We start from the raw sequence: 21,032 nt of genomic DNA on the forward strand, positions 1-21,032 counted from the left end.
ATGATGACGTCATATGCGTCATTCATCTAGTCATGCATGTTAACCATGATTTAAATTCTTCCAAGTCACTGGTTTTCCTGGCTGACTCAGGCAAACCATTCCATGCTCTAATAGCACTAGGGAAGAAGGAGCATTAGTAAAATTTCGTCATAGCTATGGAACGAGGAGTGTGTGTCTTTATCTTTGTGTTTTTTCTGAGTATATAGATCAGTGCTTTAGATGTGTGCGTAAATAATAAACGTATCAATATTTGCCTGGAATTTAAAAAAAATCGATGAGATAGATCCGCATCAGAATTAGATCTATTTATCGGTCTCTTATCTTCTGTACCAATTTTTTAAGTTGTGTGCCTAGATCTAGTTTTGTAAATAGAATATATCTAAATATAAATGTTATTCTAAGTTTAAATGATTCATATTTTTATATCGCCAGGTGTTCCAATTTCAATTTCCACATTCGCAGACTGTACAGTTCCGCGTAAAATTTGAACAAGTAGATCTAGACTAGATCTAATTCAAACCCTTGTTTGCAGTCGGTTACATAGACTCTCCACCAAAAAACAAAAAAAACTGGTCTCAAAGATTGGTGGTAAGACGGGGGTCACAGCTTCCCAAGGCTGGTGAACTCAAATAGTATTTCGTAGCCCGGCTTCAGTGTGAACAGAACATGGGCTGTTTATTTTCCAAAGACAAAAGTTCGGAAAGTAAAGCCTGTACAAATGACAGTATTCTAATGATCGAGAAGCACATACGGGATGTAAAGTACGAATCCTGGGGATGAGTGGCGCAGTTAAATAGAATCTAGATCTATGTAAATTGCCGTTGTGTTAATTGGTGAAACTTTGGCTTGGGTGCATTTATAGGTAGATCTAGATCTAGATTATGTTCTCTTTAACTATAACTAGTTGTTTTGGTTAACACGGAATAGGAACATGGAGAAATTCCCCGTTGTGAGCTCGGCCTTCGTACCGTGTCATAATAGTTGGATCTATTGGTACATGCCCATATAAATTTTGGTAGTTCAACGAAAACTGAACGCCTGAATACAAACGTGGCTTTCTGAAACACTTTGTATTTCTATATGTATGCAGACTTAGAGGCTATAACAAATCTCAATTGGTTACAAAATAAATGTACAGTACAATCTCAATCTTAGCCCTATTTATTTCGAATCAAATATTTCATTGCTTCCTTATGAAACCATTTGATATTGTGAAAATAGTAAAGCATAACACATGAAAATGAAGCAACGAATAGTCCAGTGAGTCCATTCTACTGCTTACATTAGCATATTAACATTCACGGCTTAAGAAGATGACTCATCAACAAACTACTCGCTGACAGATCATTTATGATTGATACCAAATCAGTTTCTTATATAACGACCTTATCAACAGCTCTCAATATGAAACCTTGCAAGTGTTTGTGTCTTGATGCTCTTTAGCTTGTTCTTTACATATTGACATGCAGAAACTTTTTTTTTTGTTCACAAGTTACTTTTGTACGTTGTAGGCCTAAGGCCTAACTTATAAGCCAAACTGATGGTTAAATGTTTAAAGTTTCAACTTGATCGGAGAAGGCGTGAGGGAGAGATAGCGTTAACAATTATTTAAGGGGACTAAACCCAACAAATTTAGCCACGTGTGAATACTGAAGTATTAGTTTCCTTTCTTGCTATTAAACAAAATAATGACTAACCAGTAAATAATTACCTAATTGGTTATTTATTTATTCATGTCTTCTTTATGTCAATGAATAATTGAGCAAAGTTTCAACTTCATCCGAGAATGAGTGTGGGAGAAATAAAGTGTACACACTTATTACCAGACAGAGTGAGTTGAAATAAGCTTTGTAATAGTTAAAGAAAAAAGCCCCAAACAATTAATTGTAGCTCTTACAAAATTCAATAGCAGCCAATTGGACAGTTATTACAAAACAAACACTGTTTGCTACCACTGCCATATCAAATACAAAAAACATGCATATATGTAACCCTGCCGGACCAAGTACATATATGCATGTTTTTCGTATTTTCTATACAGTCGTTTACCCCTGCAGCAGTAAATCTTTGTTTTTTTGAGTCTTTGCACTGCCATATCAGCATCACCACCCAATAGTCCTGCTCATATTATGTTTTGTCTACACTTTAACTCTACGTCAACTGCAGTATTGTTGCAAGGCATTGCTACTTCGGAATCAAATATACAGCCACTTACTTGTTCAAAAAACATCGGGCGTTGAACGTACACACATAAATTCATACAATGTGAGAGTTAAAGTCTGAATCTTCGTGGATATGCGTAAGTGTTAAGTGTTAGGATGGCTGCCTGGTAATGCGGTTTGCGCGCTGGACTGTCGTTCAGATTTATCGATGGTCCCGGGTTCAAACCCTGCCGGCTCCCATCCCCCCGTCGTCCTGAGGAAGGTTTGGACTAGGAAGTAAACTATCTTCAACTCTGAAGGAACATCCGAAACATGTAAAACTTTTTACAAACAAACATTTTAACTCTTGTCTGCTGGACTAGGACCTCAATGAGGATCTCAATGTTCCTTCATGAACGATACATCAGATAGTTCAACGAGGTTCTGGAATTGCTTGTTGCCAAACTGGTGACGAACATTTAGAAATTTTATTGCATCTCTTGGCATTCCAACCATTTACGCTTTTTATCCCTCACTATTTCTTCACCTCTTTGACGCTTCATTTTCTATCCATGTTCGGATACATGTTTTCAAGGGTTTAAGATTTTAAATTGATTTGTGAATGACTTGAGGAGGAAATCCCGGGATCTTGTGACGATCGACCGACCCATTTCCTTACCATAGGAACTATAGACTACTACATACGATACTTACTCATTACATCGGGAAATTAGTAGTACTAATGTACAGGTTTGTCACGGTTCGTGGCCCCGTTACAGGTCTTATTAAACAGACTCGACTGTATTTTAATGTCTGTAATATATGCAACCCCTGCCTGCACTATTTTGTCCATATCCGCGAAAGTGTTTTCAAAACCGGTTTTTAAAAAAATATAAGAAGAGCTTATTCGTAGACGTCGACGGTTAAAGTTCGAAATGATGTATTGAGTGAATAGAAATAATTTAGACCTACAGTTGAATCCAGTCATCGGACTGGTTATTATGACCAAAACGATCGCGTACCGAAGAGGTCCGATTATCCGGATACGGATACGACTGCACACTAAATATAGGCCTAATTATGTAGGCCTAATTGCAATAGTGTTTATGGTGTAATATTAAGAGAAAATCCAAAATAAAAGTTTCTGTTATTCCAATATCGTAAACTATATCAAACGACTAAAATACTTTTCCTTAAGTTGTGAAGATTAAAAATGAAAAGGAAGCAGCGGCGTGTCTAGGGATTTGGATGCCCGGGGCGGCTTGATCTTTTTAGGGGCCCGTGCATTTTGACATGAGAAATGTATGTCTAACTTCCAATTGGTACAGTATATAAGTAAAATTAATAACTTTTTTTTAATAATACCGTTGTTTATTGGCGAGATAAGGATCAAGTGACTAATTTACATCCATATCGCCTCACGTCTTGTTTTCAATGCAGGAATGGCATCTATAATATTTTCTAGATCAATTATTGCTAGTATTTTGATTCCACGTGAGTAGCAAGAGTACATAACAATGGCGTAATTAAATATTTAAATTTTATAAAAAAAAGTAGACATTCATTTTTTTAATTTGGATTCCCCCCCCCCCCCGGCCCCCCACCCTAGCTACGCCACTGAAAGGAAGTCTATGTAAGTAGATCTAATTATGCAATGAATTATTGACATGTTTATTTCCAGCTATTTAAGTCAAGTCACTTCCGCCCACTTAGTACAAGATATGTCACAGTCTCGCAAACTGCTCATTGCTATGGATGGTTATAAACACTCAGACTACGCCTTTGATTGTAAGAAATAGTAAATAATTCAGACTACGCCTTTTGTTTTTAGAAATACAAATTAATTCGGACTACACCTTTCATTCTAAGAAATACTAAATAATCCAGACTACGCCTTTCATTATAAGATATACTAAATAATCCAGACTACGCCTTTCATTCTAAGAAATACTAAATAATTCAGACTATAAGGAAGAGTGCAGTGTTTTACGTAGATAAGTAGACCCAGCTATGACCTACATTTTTCGCCACATGTAAACACATGCAAAACTATTGTCTGCTGGATAGGCTACATTTTTGAAAGCTCATGTAAATATCACACTCCTAATCCATTAGTTATAGGACCGCTTTCTTCGTCTTTACTTGGTATCTATAATGAGGATTCCACTGGGATCCATAACATATGATAATTTTGTGCGTAAACTACTGAGTATAATCTCTCTACACACAGGGTACTTGAAATATTTCTATAAACCTAAAGATGAAGTCGTCCTGTTTCATTGCATAGAGCCAGACGTTGCTACTTATCTGAGTGAGTACTCTATAGTGAGTCTATAGGTTGTTGGTTTTCAATTCCTGCCATTAATTGACACTTTCAGTATAGTCCAACATGTGCAATCTCTTTGTTTTGACCAGCTTTCCCTCTCCTATCGACTTGTAATTTCGAAAATTAATTCTTTGATTAATATTGTTACGATTCCCTCTCCTAATCAGGCCTTCTGTAAACACTGCTAAACACAACACATCAACACATCAAGAACTTGACAACAAGGCTCCAAATAATCTGGTACTTTAATAAGGGTGGCTGCCTGGTCGTGAGGTTTGCGCGCTGGACTGTCGTTCGGATTTATCGATGGTCGAGGGTTCAAATCCTGCCCGCTCCCATCCCCCGTCGTCCTGCGGGAGGTTTGGACTAGGAAGTAAACTATCTTCAACTCGGAAGGAACATCCGAAACATATAAAACAAACATTTTAAGGGTCGAATCAAACGGCCAATACGACACAATTGGCAACACAATCAACTGCTACAACGTTGGACTGTATATCACCGTACTAAACTCATAACTCTACTGTCTCTTCCTGGACTCGTACGTTTCACTGGAGGACTGCACCAGCACCGACTTCATGGCCGACTAACAGTCCCGGTCTCAACGCTCTACGGTCTTGAACTGCCGCTTTCCTACACACTGTGTCTCTGGTCTGCGCAGGCCTATGATCAGATGACCATAACACGGGCGCTATTCACGTGCAAAGTTCATGCCAGTACTGTCCCTTGCCATTTCAATATAGCACGCTTAACTGTATTTCTGGCCTGTGTCACATATGTCAGCTAATCACACACAGTTAACCCTTTTGCGTCGCGAATAGGGTTATAACAATATTATATATTCTCTTCTCTCTCTTATCTTATTTTATATAAAATAAATAAATAAATTATAGCTTTTATATAACGCTACTTTCATGCTTATAGCATGCTCCGAGCGCTGTGGTCCAATCTCGTTTGTGGATCAGTGGGTATCTGGGAGAAGGTTTTTCCGTGCTGCCTTTAGGCGCTCAGTAAATACAACTCTGCTCGAGTCGGGTGTCGAACCTCGAGCCCCATTCATAAGTAGCCAAGCCAAGTTCAAGCGTACTTAGCCTTTCAACCACGTTTCCCATATGGGTTATTATTATTTTTATGTAGCGTTATAGCCCCATGTTCCATCACTGGGTCACGGGGAATTAGCAACATTTTAACATCTCATTATGACATCTCATTATGACATCTCATTATGACATCTCATTATGACATCTCAACATGACATCTCAACATGACATCTCAACGTGACATCTCAACGTGACATCTCAACGTGACATCTCAACGTGACATCTCAACGTGACATCTCAACGTGACATCTCAACGTGACATCTCAACGTGACATCTCAACATGACATCTCAACATGACATCTCAACATGACATCTCAACATGACATCTCAACATGACATCTCAACGTGACATCTCAACATGACATCTCAACGTGACATCTCAACATGACATCTTATTCCTCTATTATGTTTCTCTCAGAGGGCAACAAGGCAGCAACAAACAGTGGAGCCACCAGTGCAGGGGACGAAGAGGAGAACCCAGTCGTGGCTAAGTTGCAGTCCAAGGCCACTGCCTCGGGGGTGAGCTCATTTTTTACTGTCCATCACTGACCACTGACTAAATGACCATTGCGAAACATTTGCATTCTCTTAAGCAAAAAAAAAAAATCAACATATACACATATCTACCTTCACACTCATACAAAACCTACATATAAAGATTTACACATATAGTAGGCCCAGAAAAAAAAAGAAACGTAGAATTAACTTTGACATGTCGGGGGCGGGGCAGGGTTCGAACCCGGGGCCATAGTGACATTTGCATTACGATTTGCGGCGACTTTCGTTAGAGAATTACAAAGAAGAAGAACATACTAAAAAGAATATCACTTTAGAACTGGTCATGATCCATATACATATAAATATCTAAAGTGACCGATCGGGATGATTTCTGTGTAAAAAAATACTTTAATCATATTTAATTTTATATTAACAACATTTATTTTTTTTAAATTGACTCCTATCGATTCTTTAACTCACTATTAATCTTTATTTCTGTTTTTTTTTTAAATTTATTTAAAATATACAAAGCAGACGAAATACATGTATCTTTTTAACTTTATACATTATCATCGCCGGCGACTCTTGTTAACAATGCTGACCATTTGAAATGTTAAAAATATCAATACCAATGTCGGCGCTATTTTGTCGGCGCTATTTTGTAGGCGCTATTTTGTCCGCGCTATTTTGACGGGGTCACCCAATGTCTAGTGCAATTTAGTTCTAATACAACATTGCAATGGTTCACATCAAGTCTGTTGTACGTAGTGATTCTGATAGCAGATACGAACGGCTGTAACATAACAATGTTATTTTCCTCACAGCTCAAGGCATCTGTATTGAAGGCGCACAGCAGCAAGCCAGGGGAGGCTATCATCAAGGCCGGCGATGAGCAGCGGGTGGACATGATCATCACGGGCTCCCGCAGCCTCGGCACCGTCAGGCGCACACTGGAGGGCAGCGTCAGCGAGTACGTCGTCCACCAGTCCTCAGTGCCCGTCCTGGTGGTGAAGACTTGAAAGTGGTGCGGTCACTAGATGTCCTGTAGGACAAAACCAGTAAAACATTATTGGCAAAGACAAAGACAATGCGTGTAAGGGGGCTGCGTTATAAGTGTTATGAGTGAGTATAGGTGAGAGAGGTAGAGAACAATTGTGAAGTGAAAAAAAAAATGATCTATAATTTAAGTGCAAGTATCTCAGAATGTGAGAGGTCGTGTGCATGCGTGCGTGCGTGGAGAAAGTGGTTTAGGGGGGAACATAAAGGAGAGGGAGCGAGGATTTCATTGTATTAAAATCTTTTTAAATTATTATTTGAAAAATTGGCTTATATTCTGGAGCGACAGTAAATACATTGATTTTTCTGAACAATTGAATCGAAATGTTGAGTTTTCTATTTTAACAAGTAAAATATTTCCTGCAAAGTGGAGAGATAGTTTGATACACAAAGCATTGTCATAGATACTTGAAATTAAAGATGGGTTGCTGTTTTTTTTTTTTTTTTTTTTTTTTTTTTTTTTACATACTGCTACACAGACCCAGCCCTGACCTACATATTTCGTAGTGTGATATTGACATTCACGGCTGGGACGCACTAGCTCTTAACTGCTTGTCGCTTCTCATGGCGTGAAGCTGTGAGTGTCGGAGTCACGAGACATGAAGCAAGGAGAGTGGGCAGGCTGAAGGAGGGCCGAACCAACAAAAGCTGAAAGAAGAAGCAGGCCTATCTGCAACTGACCTAACCCACCCATGCTACGTACGCGGCCGGCTTTTTAAAGCGAGCTTTGGACTTACCAGTCATCTTCATGTTTATAGGAAATGAGAAATGTGCTTCGACCACAAAGAAGGATATATATTTTTTTTTCCCCAAATTGAAAAAAATTTGCAGGCATGCCGTACCGATGCGTACCGCCACAAAAAAGCACTGTATATATGTATGTATATATTAGGACGATATAAATCAAAAACACATTATTTTTTATAGGAAAAATTATTTCAAATCTGCCATAAATGAGTAGTTATGTTAATGTGAAATATTACTTTAAAATATTTAACAAAAAAAAAATTATTTTAATTAAAATAAAGAGTTTCCTTAGAACCCGACATGCCCAACTTTTTTTTTTAAATCTCCAAATTGACAGCACCGAAATATTTTAACTCTTCTTATGAAACATTGTACAATATGTAAATGGAGGCTAGATGGTAGAGCGGTTGGCTTCCGAACAGAGAGATTCGAATCCAAATGAAATAGAAGACATTAAAGTACTCACCCGCAGTTGGCATTACAAGTTTATGTCCGCTGTTAAGTTCCTAGGCAAAACTAAGTTTGCAAACAGTATTTGTCAATAGTTAACAGATGTAGATAATACACACACATTATCGGATCAATGTCAAGTTACACAATATACATATAGTTAAATTATCTTTGATTATCTTATATTATATTTAAACTCTCTTTGATTTCCAAAAGAGTAAGTGTCGTCTGCTTAAAACAAACTATCACAGTGTATGCAAATAAATGTCACGTGCTTTAGTTGCCGAGTTTGAGTTTTAAACGTGAACTCATTGATTCAAGTCTGAGTCAAAACTCGTCACAGTCTTGGGGCAGCTGGCTTTGCCTGAGGAGAAAGTGCTCGTGAGAGTACCGGGCAGAGACTGCGGCCTTTCGTAGAGAAAGTCCGTGTCTATGCTATAGCCGTTTCTTTCTGCGGACTTCTGGGATAGGTCATACTTGAGCCGTGACACCAGGCGGATCTTGGGGATGAAGACGACCAACATGACGGATGAGGCGCAGCCCAGGATGGAGGCGCAGACGATGACTTGAGACCATTTCGCGTCCAAGAGGAAGAGGCAGAGGAGCCAGCTTAACCAGACAGCTAAACAGAGCCAGCTGCAAGAGAGGAGAAGCTTGGCCTCCCCCATGTTTCTTTTCTCGTTCCTGACTCCGACGCTGTAAAGGCAGCACGCGACAAGAAGGAACATGACGTAAGCTAAGTATATTGAAAGGTCTATTTTTCCCATGTTGCAAGCATACATCAGACCACCGACCATATTATGCGTAGACTGAACAAACGGACTGTAATACAACCACCAGTGTACACCACTCGATACCTGAACACATGTAATAAAAAACACAGTAGCCGCCTGGTTCAAACCCGACACCTCGCCTCCTAGCCCTATAAACTTGTAGCTCTGAAGTGTCATCAGCTTCACTAAAATAACAGCAAAGCAGAGCGCGTAGGCCACGCCTGTCAGGAAGTACCTCAGCGCGCAGACCGTCTCGCTTGGCGTGAAAACAAACGGTAGCACTGCTGAATACATCACAGTCACCGCCAGCAGAAGAGCTAGGCCCAGGAAGGTGTATCTCTTTCCGATCGTCCCCGTGCACATTTTATGAATGACGTAAACAGCAAAAACGAGCGACATGAAGCATCCTGATCCAGACACCGCCACCACTGCTATCGCCCAAGTCTCCAGGATGAACTCTCCTGGCTGAGAAGAGTAGAAATGGTGATCGTCTATGGCGTGGGATAGATTTCTTGCGAAGATCTTCACGCATGCGCATTCGTTACGGCAGTGTATCTCTGGGATGTGGGTCAGAACTTCTCCAAGTTCATTGTAAAACTGGATGCTGCTGGCGTTGAGAAGAAATTGACGCTTGAAATATGTTCCGACCTATACGACCAAATTAGAGGAAGAAAAAAAAAAAAAAGGAAAATTTAAAGTATACTTAAAGTAAACTTCATGTTAAGAAAAAGTTAATTTACCCCAGTTATATGCTAACAAGAGGTGCAATTATAAGATTACAAGATTAAGGTAAGTTGGATGAGGAAATGGAGGCGCGGTGGCTGAGTGGTAAAGCGCTTTACTTCCGAACCGATGGGTCCCGGATTCGAATCCCGTTGAAGACTAAGATTTTTAACGGAATCTTTAGGGCGCCTCTGAGTCCACCCAAGTATAATGAAAAAATAGTGTGCTGTTCTCTTCAGTTGTTCAGCACTGCCGTACAGGGTGTTGGTTATTTTGGGCTGTAGTGATAGTAGGGTCTGTCGATTAGGAAGGGGCATTCAAAGAGGATATGGATAAGGGTGGGCGCAGTGTCTACAAAGGGGGAGTTGTGTGGCTTTTATTTTGTTAAGATGGTAATTTAACAGAGGTGCGTGTCCTGTTCTTAGTTGGAAGATTGTAGATTGTTCTTTGCGGGGGAGGAAGTTAATACTGTCCAGTTTGTTAGGCATGGTCATTTCCTAGTGCATTGTTCTGCCTGTGTTTCCTGATGCCCATTGGTTGAGCCACTCATTTTTTTGATTTAGCTTAATCACTGCTGAAAGTTAGAATACTCCCTGAATGAAATGGATTTTTTTTAAAGTATGCCGTCCTAAGCACTGAAATGAGGTTTTAGAAAATTATAACCTTTTATTTGACTTTAATAAAGTTCCCCTTTCATACGAAGCGGTCTATATGGCAGATAATGGTAATGTCCTGTTTCTGTGGCCAGCACAACGACCAAATTCTTTTACTTTTCCCCAACTAATGTCGGGTACCCATTAGAGCAGAGTGAACACAGAGATCTCAAAATAAAAAATCCTAATATTCACAAGGATTCGAACCCGGACCCTTTCCCCCCCCCCCTAGGTTCGAAAGCTAAGCGCTTTACCACTCAACCACCTTGAGTCCGATTTGACTTCAGAGTCTGCCAAATTAAATTAATAAAGCCCATGAGAAGTAGAGAAGTTTTTGTAAATTTTGAAAGTAACATTTTCCTTTTACAGCCTTAATAATGTTTAAAGTCTGTTTTAATAATTAAACTAACATATTTGTTATAAATGTTTTACCTTCCTCAATTTGTCGCCTTGCTTGTTAAAGAGAGAGAACTTCTGAATTATTTTCTCTGGAGAAATATATTGAAGTTGCTCCCCTTGATATACAAAGTTCACATCTTGCAAAATGGGCGGCAAGTCGCCGGAAATGATTACATCAGCGAAAGCGTCACAGATGCCCCTGTGATCTGGGCACCTCCTTGTGTACTGGTAATGGAGGCCGTGCAGCATGGCGTCAACGTGCAACATGACGTCATTGGTCGACGAGGATACGCTTTCCCTGCGGGTATCTTGGATCAGTCTTGAGCAATTTCGATCTCTCGATGAGCCGCAGAATTGTTGATACCACACCGGGGCATGCGAAGGTGCTTTGTTAATATCTCTTATAAATGTATTAAAAGCTTCATTTTGATCGGATTCATGACTTATAATAATCGAACCCGCAGGTAGGAGAGGCGCCAGTTCCGTGATTTCGTATCTGTCGGAAGATGTAGGTAAAATCCAGTGGTGTGACAGAGAACTCTGCATCGACTTCAGAACTGTGAGTGTTGTCTTTTGGCTTGACAGAATAATGACCGGCACGCCAGCGTGAGTTTTGAGGGCATTGTCCAGGCTGGAAATTTTATTAGGAGTGAAGCTTTCCATCGCGACCAGGCATACTGCTTCTTCAAATAGCTCCTTCTGGAGAAGCTCAGCCTCGTTTTGATACCTGGTCACATTCTCAAATAGAACCATGACCTTTTTCCACTTCAGCCTGACCAGAAGTTCTAAAATCGCGTCCACCATTTGCTTCCTGTCAATTTCTCTCTGGGTCATGCTGACATCATTATCCAAGAAAACCAAATGTCTATGTGCTGAAGGATCGAATATTTTTCTTAATTGTCCGATATCGATACCCTGTTCGTCAACCACATATCCGATATTTTGAATCGGGTAGGCGTATTTCTCGTAGGTTTTATCAGAATACGATTCCGAATCTAAAATCATGGGGCCGAATTTGTCAGAGCAAGTTTCGAAATCTCCGATGACTTTCAAAGCCGTGTTGAAGTCTGAGCAGGAGTCTAAAATAAGTCCGCCAATCTTTATCCCAGGTAGCAAGTCCGGGTACCTCTGTTTGGCGGTGTCCACTGCAAACATGAAAGCGAAAATACGCTGAAGGGTGTCTGGGTCCCTGTTATAGTCACCGCAACGGAAAAACCCAAGGCCTTTCTTTCTTAAGGGAAATAACCCCGTTACTATGAGGTCGCCCTGGATGTAGAGGGAACTTGGTACATGATTCTTTCTGGTTCTACAGGACAGGCACTGTGGACACCACCCATTGCAGTGTGAGAATGGCTGGGTATGGAATGGTTGCAGCCATGTTAGAGTTTGGTCAACTTTAGCCACCTGCGGACAGAAAGAATGTGCACAACTATAAATTCTACATTAGGGTAATTTTACTTATAAAGTAAAGTTCACCTTTTAGACCTTGAGAGTCTATAAGGCAGATGATGTAAAGGTCAGCTGTGTCTGTGTCCCATGGTTAACGAGGGTATCATGTGGCCAGCACAACGACGTTACTATTCTCCAACTTATGTCAGGTACTCATTAGATCTGGCTGGACTCAGAGGAGACAAAAGATCCCGGAATAAAAAAAAAAATCCCAGTCTTCATCAGGATTCGCACGGAACCCCCTAACTCTTTACCACTTATCCACAACGTCTCTAATTTTACGTATGCTCCATATGATTAAGATTTGTAAACGGACATAGTAGCGAATTAAGGACTCAGAAAGAGCAGTAGCAATTTTTAGTACTGTAGATTCAAACATTGATTTCAACACAAAAGTAGATCTCTTTTTTCTTAAATTTTAGTTGACAAAGTGATTTTTCAATATCCTTAACATTGTTTTTAAAGTCTCTGCCAAACATTCAATTTTCTTTTCATTTTTACGATTTACTTAAGGTTTTATTGAAGATGTTCGCAATAAACTAACCAACGCCATAAACGCTAATCTGAACTTCAAACGTGACAACTAAAAAATAACTGCAATTGAAAATTTGTCCTGCAGTGCTAAAAAGGTGCCCCAGAACTAATCATATACCTTTAAAAAAACACCTAGCTAATCAACACTTTATTTCGTACACCGGATACACCAATCAGCTTGCTATTTATAGTTTTTTCCGCCATTAATGAAAATACCCCCCCCCCTCCTAAAAAATGTCTTCTTATCTTTGTTTCTCTTTCTGAATCTCATTGTTTGAAGAACGTAAACAGGATTTTAACAATTAAAACATGCAAACAAAAAGAAGGTTATTGGGATTAAATTTTGGTGTAAAAAAAATCTCTACTAAAGAATCATAACGTGATAAAGATTTCATTGTAAAAAAGCTTTGTAAAAAAAAAGGTTATAATTTGTTATCATACATTAATAGTGTGTCTTTCAGGTGTAACGTAGAACTTTCAAAACTGGCACTCACACAATACAACATGACCCAGTTATGTGTGTCAAATGATAACAGTACAAAAGCGTAACTTACTAAATGCCCTTGCACTGATTCCCGGTTGACAACAGCGACTTCCAGCTGGAACGACTCCACAGTTTCTGGCTGACTAGGACTCGAACCACGATCTTCAACAGCAGATTTGAACTCCCTAGTTGCTTGATCTAGCAATAATAGGACACTTTCGTCATTCAATTGTATGCTTCTGTCGCTGCCAGTGTTCGTTGTGTTGTTCCCAGTGTTCGTTGCGTTGTTCCCAGTGTTCGTTGCGTTGTTCCCAGTGTTCGTTGCGTTGTTCCCAGCGTTTGTCGTTTTATTCCGAGACATCTTTAAATAGACGACATTCTCCGTGTAGATGTGAATGTCGTGGAGAGTCAAGGGGACATCATTCAAGGGAGTAAAAATCAGAGACAATTTACGTCCAGTTATCGCCCATGAACTCCGTAGATGTTGAAGGGCCTCTTCAGTATCTACTGCGTTGGTCAGAAGTAGGAACAACGTCGTTTTGTCCAGGCTGGTCATTATTCTGTTCAAATCTCTTGACCTGCTTACATTATCTGGGCGGAGCAGTATTGACTCAGCAAAACAAAACTGATGGAACATAGAAGAGTTTCTAACATGACCATAAACAGATGAGAATGGCCCATGGTCAGACACAATGACATTCAACACTGTCCAGTTCAGGTGCTTCAGGGTCACTAGTAAATTATCAGCAAATTTTGAGTCCAAGTCAGAAGTCATGGAGTAGCCTAACTTGGTGATAGTGATTGTGGGTTGACTTGAGCTTCTAATGACTGAGCCAAATGCTTGAACATAACCCACGATATTAGAAGGCTGGATAATAGTTTGGTCTTTTGATGAACTCTGAAATGTATTATAAGTGTATTTACAAGACTCTAAATCATGGACTATAGTGTCAGGGTTATCGGCAGGTATACAGGTATCTATGACTACACCTTGAACTAAAGTTGCTTCCTGCCCAGCGTTCAGTTGAAATGTTTTTAGAAAAGCCTCCGCCGCTGCCTGCCCTAGTCTATTCTTCCGAGAGCAAGGCCCAGCATCCGAGTGCACCGTTAGAGGGAAAAGCCCAACAATGATAAGAGTACCTGCCCCTGATTGTAGCATCTCTCTTGTGGAAGTTTTCAAAGGAATACACTTCCAACAGTAACGACAATAAGGCTCGCAGCTTGCATGAGTTGATTGCTTCCATTGGATACGGGTATTTTCGAGGGGTGATAATTCATTCATCGGATAGCGTTTTGGAGTATTAAAAGTGACGTTGTCAAACCGAATCGTGCCATCCGGCAGTGCGTACCGGACAAACATTGAGTAAAGAGGCTCCAGTGGATACAGAGCTCTGTTTGGAGATACTCCGAGATCATCAGTTAGAAGGCTCCATAAAACGCAGGCTTGAGAGTCGTTGGACTGGACACACTTTTGTTTTATCTCCGGTTTGTTGATGACGACTGATAGAGTCTTTACGACTTCCTGAAACTCGCGAAGTGAATAAAATGATTGAGTTGACAAGATGTCGTAAAAAGAACAGAAAACATTTGACGTGCCATTATTACAATGAGAGCTTAGATTATTCACAGTCCACGACCTTGACCTCTTATTTTCACCCAGGTAGAAAATTGTTTGGTTCAGAAAAGTCTTTGTTTTCAGAAAGATTTTCACCATGTCGTCTATAGGGGTCGCAAAAAGCAGAACACCTGACGCGTTGACCTGATTGAGCATTACGACATCCATTTCTGTTGTTTTTATTTGAGGAAATCTCTTGTCGAAAGAGGACGAAACGATGCAGTGGCCATTTTGTAAAAGTCTACTGGCAAGATGTCTATAGGCAGGAGAGGCAGTCGAATCAAGACTAACAGTCGTCCAATTTCTGTCTTCGATAAAATTAAGAGCAGTCTGTAACCAAAAAAAAGTATTTGAAGTTATATGCTTTTCAAAAAACAAACTACTAGAATTACGGACTTCCTAGAAAGAAAAGGCAGACTACAATTTTAAAAATAATAAAATTAAGAATGAAGTTCCCAAGTCTTTTAAACAAGAACATAATTTATATTAAAATAAACTTGCAAAGAAGTGACGCGATTAGAAGTTACATAGGTTAAATATTAGCTTATATCAGTATGCTTTAGTTTTTTACAGTATTAAAATATAGAAACCATATTCAGTAATCAGTATAAACAGTCCATGGTATCTATAGATAGATAGATCGATAGATTATAGATAGACAGATAGATAGACAGATAGACAGACAGATAGATAGATAGATAAATAGATAGATAGATAGATAGACAGACAGTCAGACAGACAGACAGACAGACAGATAGATAGATAGATAGATAGATAGACAGATAGATAGATAGATAGATAGATAGATAGATAGATAGATAGATAGACAGACAGACAGACAGACAGATAGATAGACAGATAGATAGATAGACAGACAGATAGATAGACAGATAGATAGACAGATAGATAGATAGATAGATAGATAGATAGATAGATAGATAGATAGATAGATAGATAGATAGATAGATAGACAGACAGATAGATAGACAGATAGATAGACAGATAGATAGATAGATAGATAGATAGATAGATAGATAGATAGATAGATAGATAGATAGATAGATATAGATAGGCTATCCCTTAGCCTTCACCATACAAACAGCCAACAATTTACCTCAAGTTCCCAATATGAACGTCGGGGCGCCACGTAATGGTTCATGCGCCTAGAAGTTCTCACGACATCCCCTGTCACCAACTCTACGACTCTGACTCCAAAAACGTTGAAAATGTCCAGGAGCGTGTCGCTAGTGAGATTAGAAGTCGGAGTAACTAGATCTGTGGAGTGGAAGTAAGCTTAGAGTTGCTTTCTCCTTATATAACCATCATTTATTTGTTGTTCTCCAAATAACCATCATTTATTTGTTAATCTCCAAATAACCATCATTTATTTGTTAATCTCCAAATAACCATCATTTATTTGTTAATCTCCAAATAACCATCATTTATTTGTTAATCTCCAAAAAAAATGTTCAAATAATGACTTGCGTTTGAGAACTCTGAAAGTAACACCACGTGACTTTACTGGTACGTGTATGGAATGTTTATGTGTGTGTGTTTTCGTTAAGTTAAGCCTGTCCTACACATAATCTCGGCATACAAAACAATATAGGCTACTTGGTTGTAGACCCATCATCACAGAAGGCCTCAATCCTGACCTGCGACGTCGCAACCTGTGGGCAGTGGAGACCATTAGCTGAGAGACCTGTGAAATGGCTTCGAGGTATTGGGGGTCCACTACCCACAGGATGTGACGTTGCAGGTCAGTGTTCAGGCCTTCTGTGACGCTTGGTTACACTTTGAAAAGTACGTTTTACAATAATCTCACACACAACTAAGTTTCACGCTTACCATTTAGTTTAAGTCTAGAAAGTTAACTAAATCATTTCTTTTTAAACTCAAATATTAAATAGCAATATTATTTTTAACATCTTGTTACAAAGTTTATATGAACTCTGCCTGGTACAAATTTTGTACAGATTATTTCTCCCACTTCCCATTCTTGGATCAAGTTAAAAACTTTGCACAACTAAAAAAAACAAAAAACATAAGTCAATCAAAAACTAAACTAATTAATCAATTTTGTTTAATATAGAAAAAGGGAAATAAATTTTACAGTGTTGAGATATATAAGCTGTAAATGTGCAGTTTTTTCCCTTGAATAACTTTTTTTCTTTTTTAAAGATTTTTTTTTATATTGGATTGTTTACTAGATAGAGAGACAGATAGAACGAGAGATAGAGAGACAGAGCGAGAGATAGAGAGACAGAACGAGAGATAGAGAGACAGATAGAACGACGGATATATTTTTAGAATATTTATCTCTACCAGACAACTCCATACTAACAGGATCAACCGGTTGGAAGACGAATCTTCACAGTCGTTTATAGTACCGCAGGTGTTCTTGAAAATAACTAACAAAGTCTACACTTCTCAGCCTCACCGTGGCGCATGTGGTAACGCTCGTTAGAAGAGACGATCAGGTCAATAGGGAAGCAAAAAAAAGATCCCCCCCCCCCTTTGGGATGCCTTAGGACAGAGTCCATTGCACTGGCGGGGATGGAAGAAAGCCCCCAAATAACATGTCACTATCCAAAAAACCGTTTCTCAAGGGGCGTTTTTATGGCGGACACCTGCACGGCTGATGTGGTACAGAGAAGAAATATGGGAGAGTTTCCCCGGCGTGCTCGTCCCGTGGCCTCCTAATCCGAGCGCCTTTGGATATGAGCCATCGGTAACAGGGATGTAATAATTTACATTTGCTTGGACAGGCAGATATGGGCAAGCTTCCATAAGCCTAGGGTTCCAAGAGTCTTTGACTCCACTATTAGGATAAACTTACATAGACTTATAAGAGTTCCAAGAGTCGTAGACTCAGCTCTTAGGATAAGCTTACATAGACTTTAAAGAGTTAGAAGTGTCTTAGACTCAACTCCTAGCATAAGCTTACATAGACTTAAAGGGCTCCAAGAGTCTTAGACTCAACTCCTAGCATAAGCTTGCATAGACTTAAAGGGTTCCAAGAGTCTTAGACTCAACTCCTAGCATTAGCTTACATAGACTTAAAGGGTTCCAAGAGTCTTAGACTCAACTCTTAGCATAAGCTTACATAGACTTAAAGAGTTCCAAGAGTCTTAGACTCAACTCTTAGGATAAGCTTACATAGACTTAAAGAGTTCCAAGAGTCTTTAACTCCACTGTTAGGATAAGTTTACATAGGCTTAAAGAGTTCCAAGAGTCTTAGACTCAACTCTTAGGATAAGCTTACATAGACTTAAAGAGTTCCAAGAGTCTTAGACTCAACTCTTAGGATAAGCTTACATAGACTTAAAGAGTTCCAAGAGTCTTAGACTCAACTCTTAGTATAAGCTTACATAGACTTAAAGAGTTCCAAGAGTCTTAGACTCAACTCTTAGTATAAGCTTACATAGACTTAAAGAGTTCCGAGAGTCTTAGACTCAACTCTTAGGATAAGCTTACATAGACTTAAAGAGTTCCAAGAGTCTTAGACTCAACTTTTAGGACAAGCTTACATAGACCTAGAGGATTCCAAGAGTCTTAGACTCAACTTTTAGGACAAGCATACATGGACCTAGAGGGTTCCAAACTTCCAAGAATCGTAGACTCAGCTCTTGTGACAATTTCAAAGAAGAAGAAGATAACTAAATCCTTAAGCTTTTTACTAGATCTACTTATAGAGATACTTATTAGAGAACTAATTAAATTAGTCTTCAACTTTCCCTCCTATTACATATATATGTCATATTAAATATTCTGTCACACTGCCTAACATCAAGTGACCAGGTCACTGCGGGATATATTATCTAAAATATTTCAAATTCAAAGGGCAATGAAAAAGGTAGTTTACAGTATAAACAGGAGATAATACTTCGCACTTTTAGCGCAAGTAGACTAAGGATTTCGCGCTACTGTCTCCGTCCAGAGCTGTTCAGTGGATGGCAGGGTAATAGGATGGAGGTGGGGTTAATGGGTATTACACAGTTGATAAAATTGGCTCTCTGCTATAGACTAGACCAAGGGTTCTAAATCTGGTGTGGACATACCCTTTGAAAATAATGAGCGTTCAGTTTTGAGTTATGGGATTTCAGAGAGTCTCCTAAATAAATAAGACAGTAGTACTAAAAAAAAGATAACTCTTGTCTGTCTCTCTGTTTTGGAGGAAGGTGAGCGGTACTCAGCAAAGTCAAGTCAAAAGCTAGAATCCATCCCCGGGTGAACAAAAAGGTTTGAGAGACGCTGGACTAGACTACTCATCTTCATCTAAAGTACTCACCGGTAACTGAGTTTTCTCCCAGGAGCTCCAGTGTGCGTTGAATGACTTTGTCCATTTCATCACAATGACCTTTCACTAAAACATTTTAAATAAAAATAAATGGCAGAGCATTAGAGGGGGGGGTAAAGGTCATCTAAGGGTGCGTTCACACTAGGTGATGCTTTTTACTGAGATTTCGATTTGTGTACATTGTAGAACATTAAACTTCAAAGTTATACCAATTTATTAATACTATAATAATTTAAATGTATGATAGACTAGCTGATACCCGTGCTACGCTAGAGCTGAAATAGTTGGTATATAAGTTTATTTCGTCCGGAACACTTTTAAACCTATCAAAAAAAAAAAAACGGCGTTGACCCATGGCCTTGCCCTCCGCAAACTTAAAAATATACATTTTTTAAAAATATTATTATTAAATATTGTTTTCAAGAAAGAAAATGAGATTAAATTAACAAGTATTCTTTTTTTTTCTGCTAATATATGGCATGCTTTTAGATATCAGTATTATTATTAACTCTTTCTCTCCATAATTATTTACCACATTCTGGTGGAATCAACGCTGGTATCGTCAGTAAGAAGAGAAAGAGTTAATAACGGGATTTTTTTATTAAAGATTAAAAACAAAGTGTAGGGACTTCCACAAAAATCCTGCCCCGAGGCGTCCACGTTCTTAAATCTGGCCCTGGCATCAATAAAGTATGAACAATTATCATTGACATAAGAATTGGTCGACAGAACAACTATATTACCTCACTGTGCCAAAAAAAAAATAGTGTTGATATGAAGAAACAATTGGAGGAGAAATATTATAAGAATACAAACATATAACTGGCCCAAAGATAACCCTAATAAAACTACCAAAGAATCACAGCTGAGCTTGTGAATGTGCTACCCCATTTTGCAGACGTCACTAACTACATTTGTTGGCATCCCAATAATGAGCGCATTGTTTGCTCTCGTAGTAGTCTGGTAACGGCATGACGTGATTGCTTGGTTTGAATAAATGGAAATAATGGCGCAACGCCAAATAGTTCATTTGTAATAGGCACACACTACTGTTGAATGAAAGGTACAATCTCAGCACATAACTAGATGCAGAGAGTTGTGCAACTTATTTGTAACGTAAGAACTAACATTAACGACATGTATATTCATGAGCCATATTACAAAACCATCTTTTATCTATTATCTATATTATTTTCAAGTTTTCAGATAGAAAAAAAAGGTGTGCGGCAGGGCCGGTCCTACAGATTGCGGGGCCCTATGCGAAACGGATTGCGCGGGGCCTATTCTGGGTTGTGATAAGAATAATAAGTGAAAATTAAGATTTTGTATTAGAAAATAAATTCGTCTTTGCATACTTTACTAAGTACAAAATCACTGTCTAATTAGCTTTACGAGCCATCTACAGTAGATAGTAGTTTTTCAACAAAATGCTGATAAACATTCATATCTGCCTTTTAGATTTACTATCGACTAGCAAAATATCGCTTTTGTTGTTTTCTTAAAAAAAAAGGTCGATATAGATTTAGATCTATATTAATATGCCAGTGACTATTAAAGTAATTTAAGAATTTGAACTTCTTGTTTTGGTTAAAATTTGACTTATTATTAGATTTTTATTAAATGAAAGCTGACAGTGACAATGACGTTTTTTTAATTGCTAGTAGGATTGGCGTTTTCCATATTGAATGACACCCAGAAATGACAATTTTGCCTGTTTTAAAGGAGATTTGCATCAGTTTTCAGATTTTAATAATTTCAGGAGATTTTCACGACTTTTTCGTAT

The 21,032-nt window shown here is 38.8% G+C and overlaps 2 protein-coding genes across 4 annotated transcripts in view; one reads left to right on the forward strand and one right to left on the reverse strand.

Moving 5' to 3' along the window:
• Window positions 1–419: 419 nt before the first annotated feature.
• Window positions 420–7,441, forward strand: LOC106064407 (uncharacterized). Its single transcript, XM_013222961.2, has 5 exons — window positions 420–761; window positions 3,823–3,929; window positions 4,372–4,452; window positions 5,987–6,087; window positions 6,891–7,441. The coding sequence occupies exons 1-5, from the start codon at window positions 667–669 to the stop codon at window positions 7,083–7,085; spliced, it is 579 nt and encodes a 192-aa protein (XP_013078415.2). The 5' UTR covers window positions 420–666; the 3' UTR covers window positions 7,086–7,441.
• LOC106064406 (uncharacterized) overlaps window positions 6,970–21,032 on the reverse strand; it is a 31,579-nt gene continuing 17,516 nt past the window's right edge. For 2 of the 3 annotated variants that reach the window (XM_056026138.1, XM_056026139.1), the window contains exons 3-8: window positions 19,241–19,315; window positions 16,064–16,224; window positions 13,405–15,279; window positions 10,901–12,271; window positions 8,336–9,740; window positions 6,970–7,108 (exon numbers count right to left, since the gene is read on the reverse strand). In XM_056026138.1, the coding sequence (XP_055882113.1) occupies window positions 8,628–9,740; window positions 10,901–12,271; window positions 13,405–15,279; window positions 16,064–16,224; window positions 19,241–19,315 (4,595 nt within the window). In that variant the 3' untranslated portion in view covers window positions 6,970–7,108; window positions 8,336–8,627. The remainder of the gene's footprint in view (window positions 7,109–8,335; window positions 9,741–10,900; window positions 12,272–13,404; window positions 15,280–16,063; window positions 16,225–19,240; window positions 19,316–21,032) is intronic. The other variant, XM_056026140.1, reaches the window with a different exon arrangement.

The sequence above is a fragment of the Biomphalaria glabrata genome, chromosome 4, assembly GCF_947242115.1.
Source record: "Biomphalaria glabrata chromosome 4, xgBioGlab47.1, whole genome shotgun sequence".
NCBI classification, from domain to species: domain Eukaryota; kingdom Metazoa; phylum Mollusca; class Gastropoda; family Planorbidae; genus Biomphalaria; species Biomphalaria glabrata.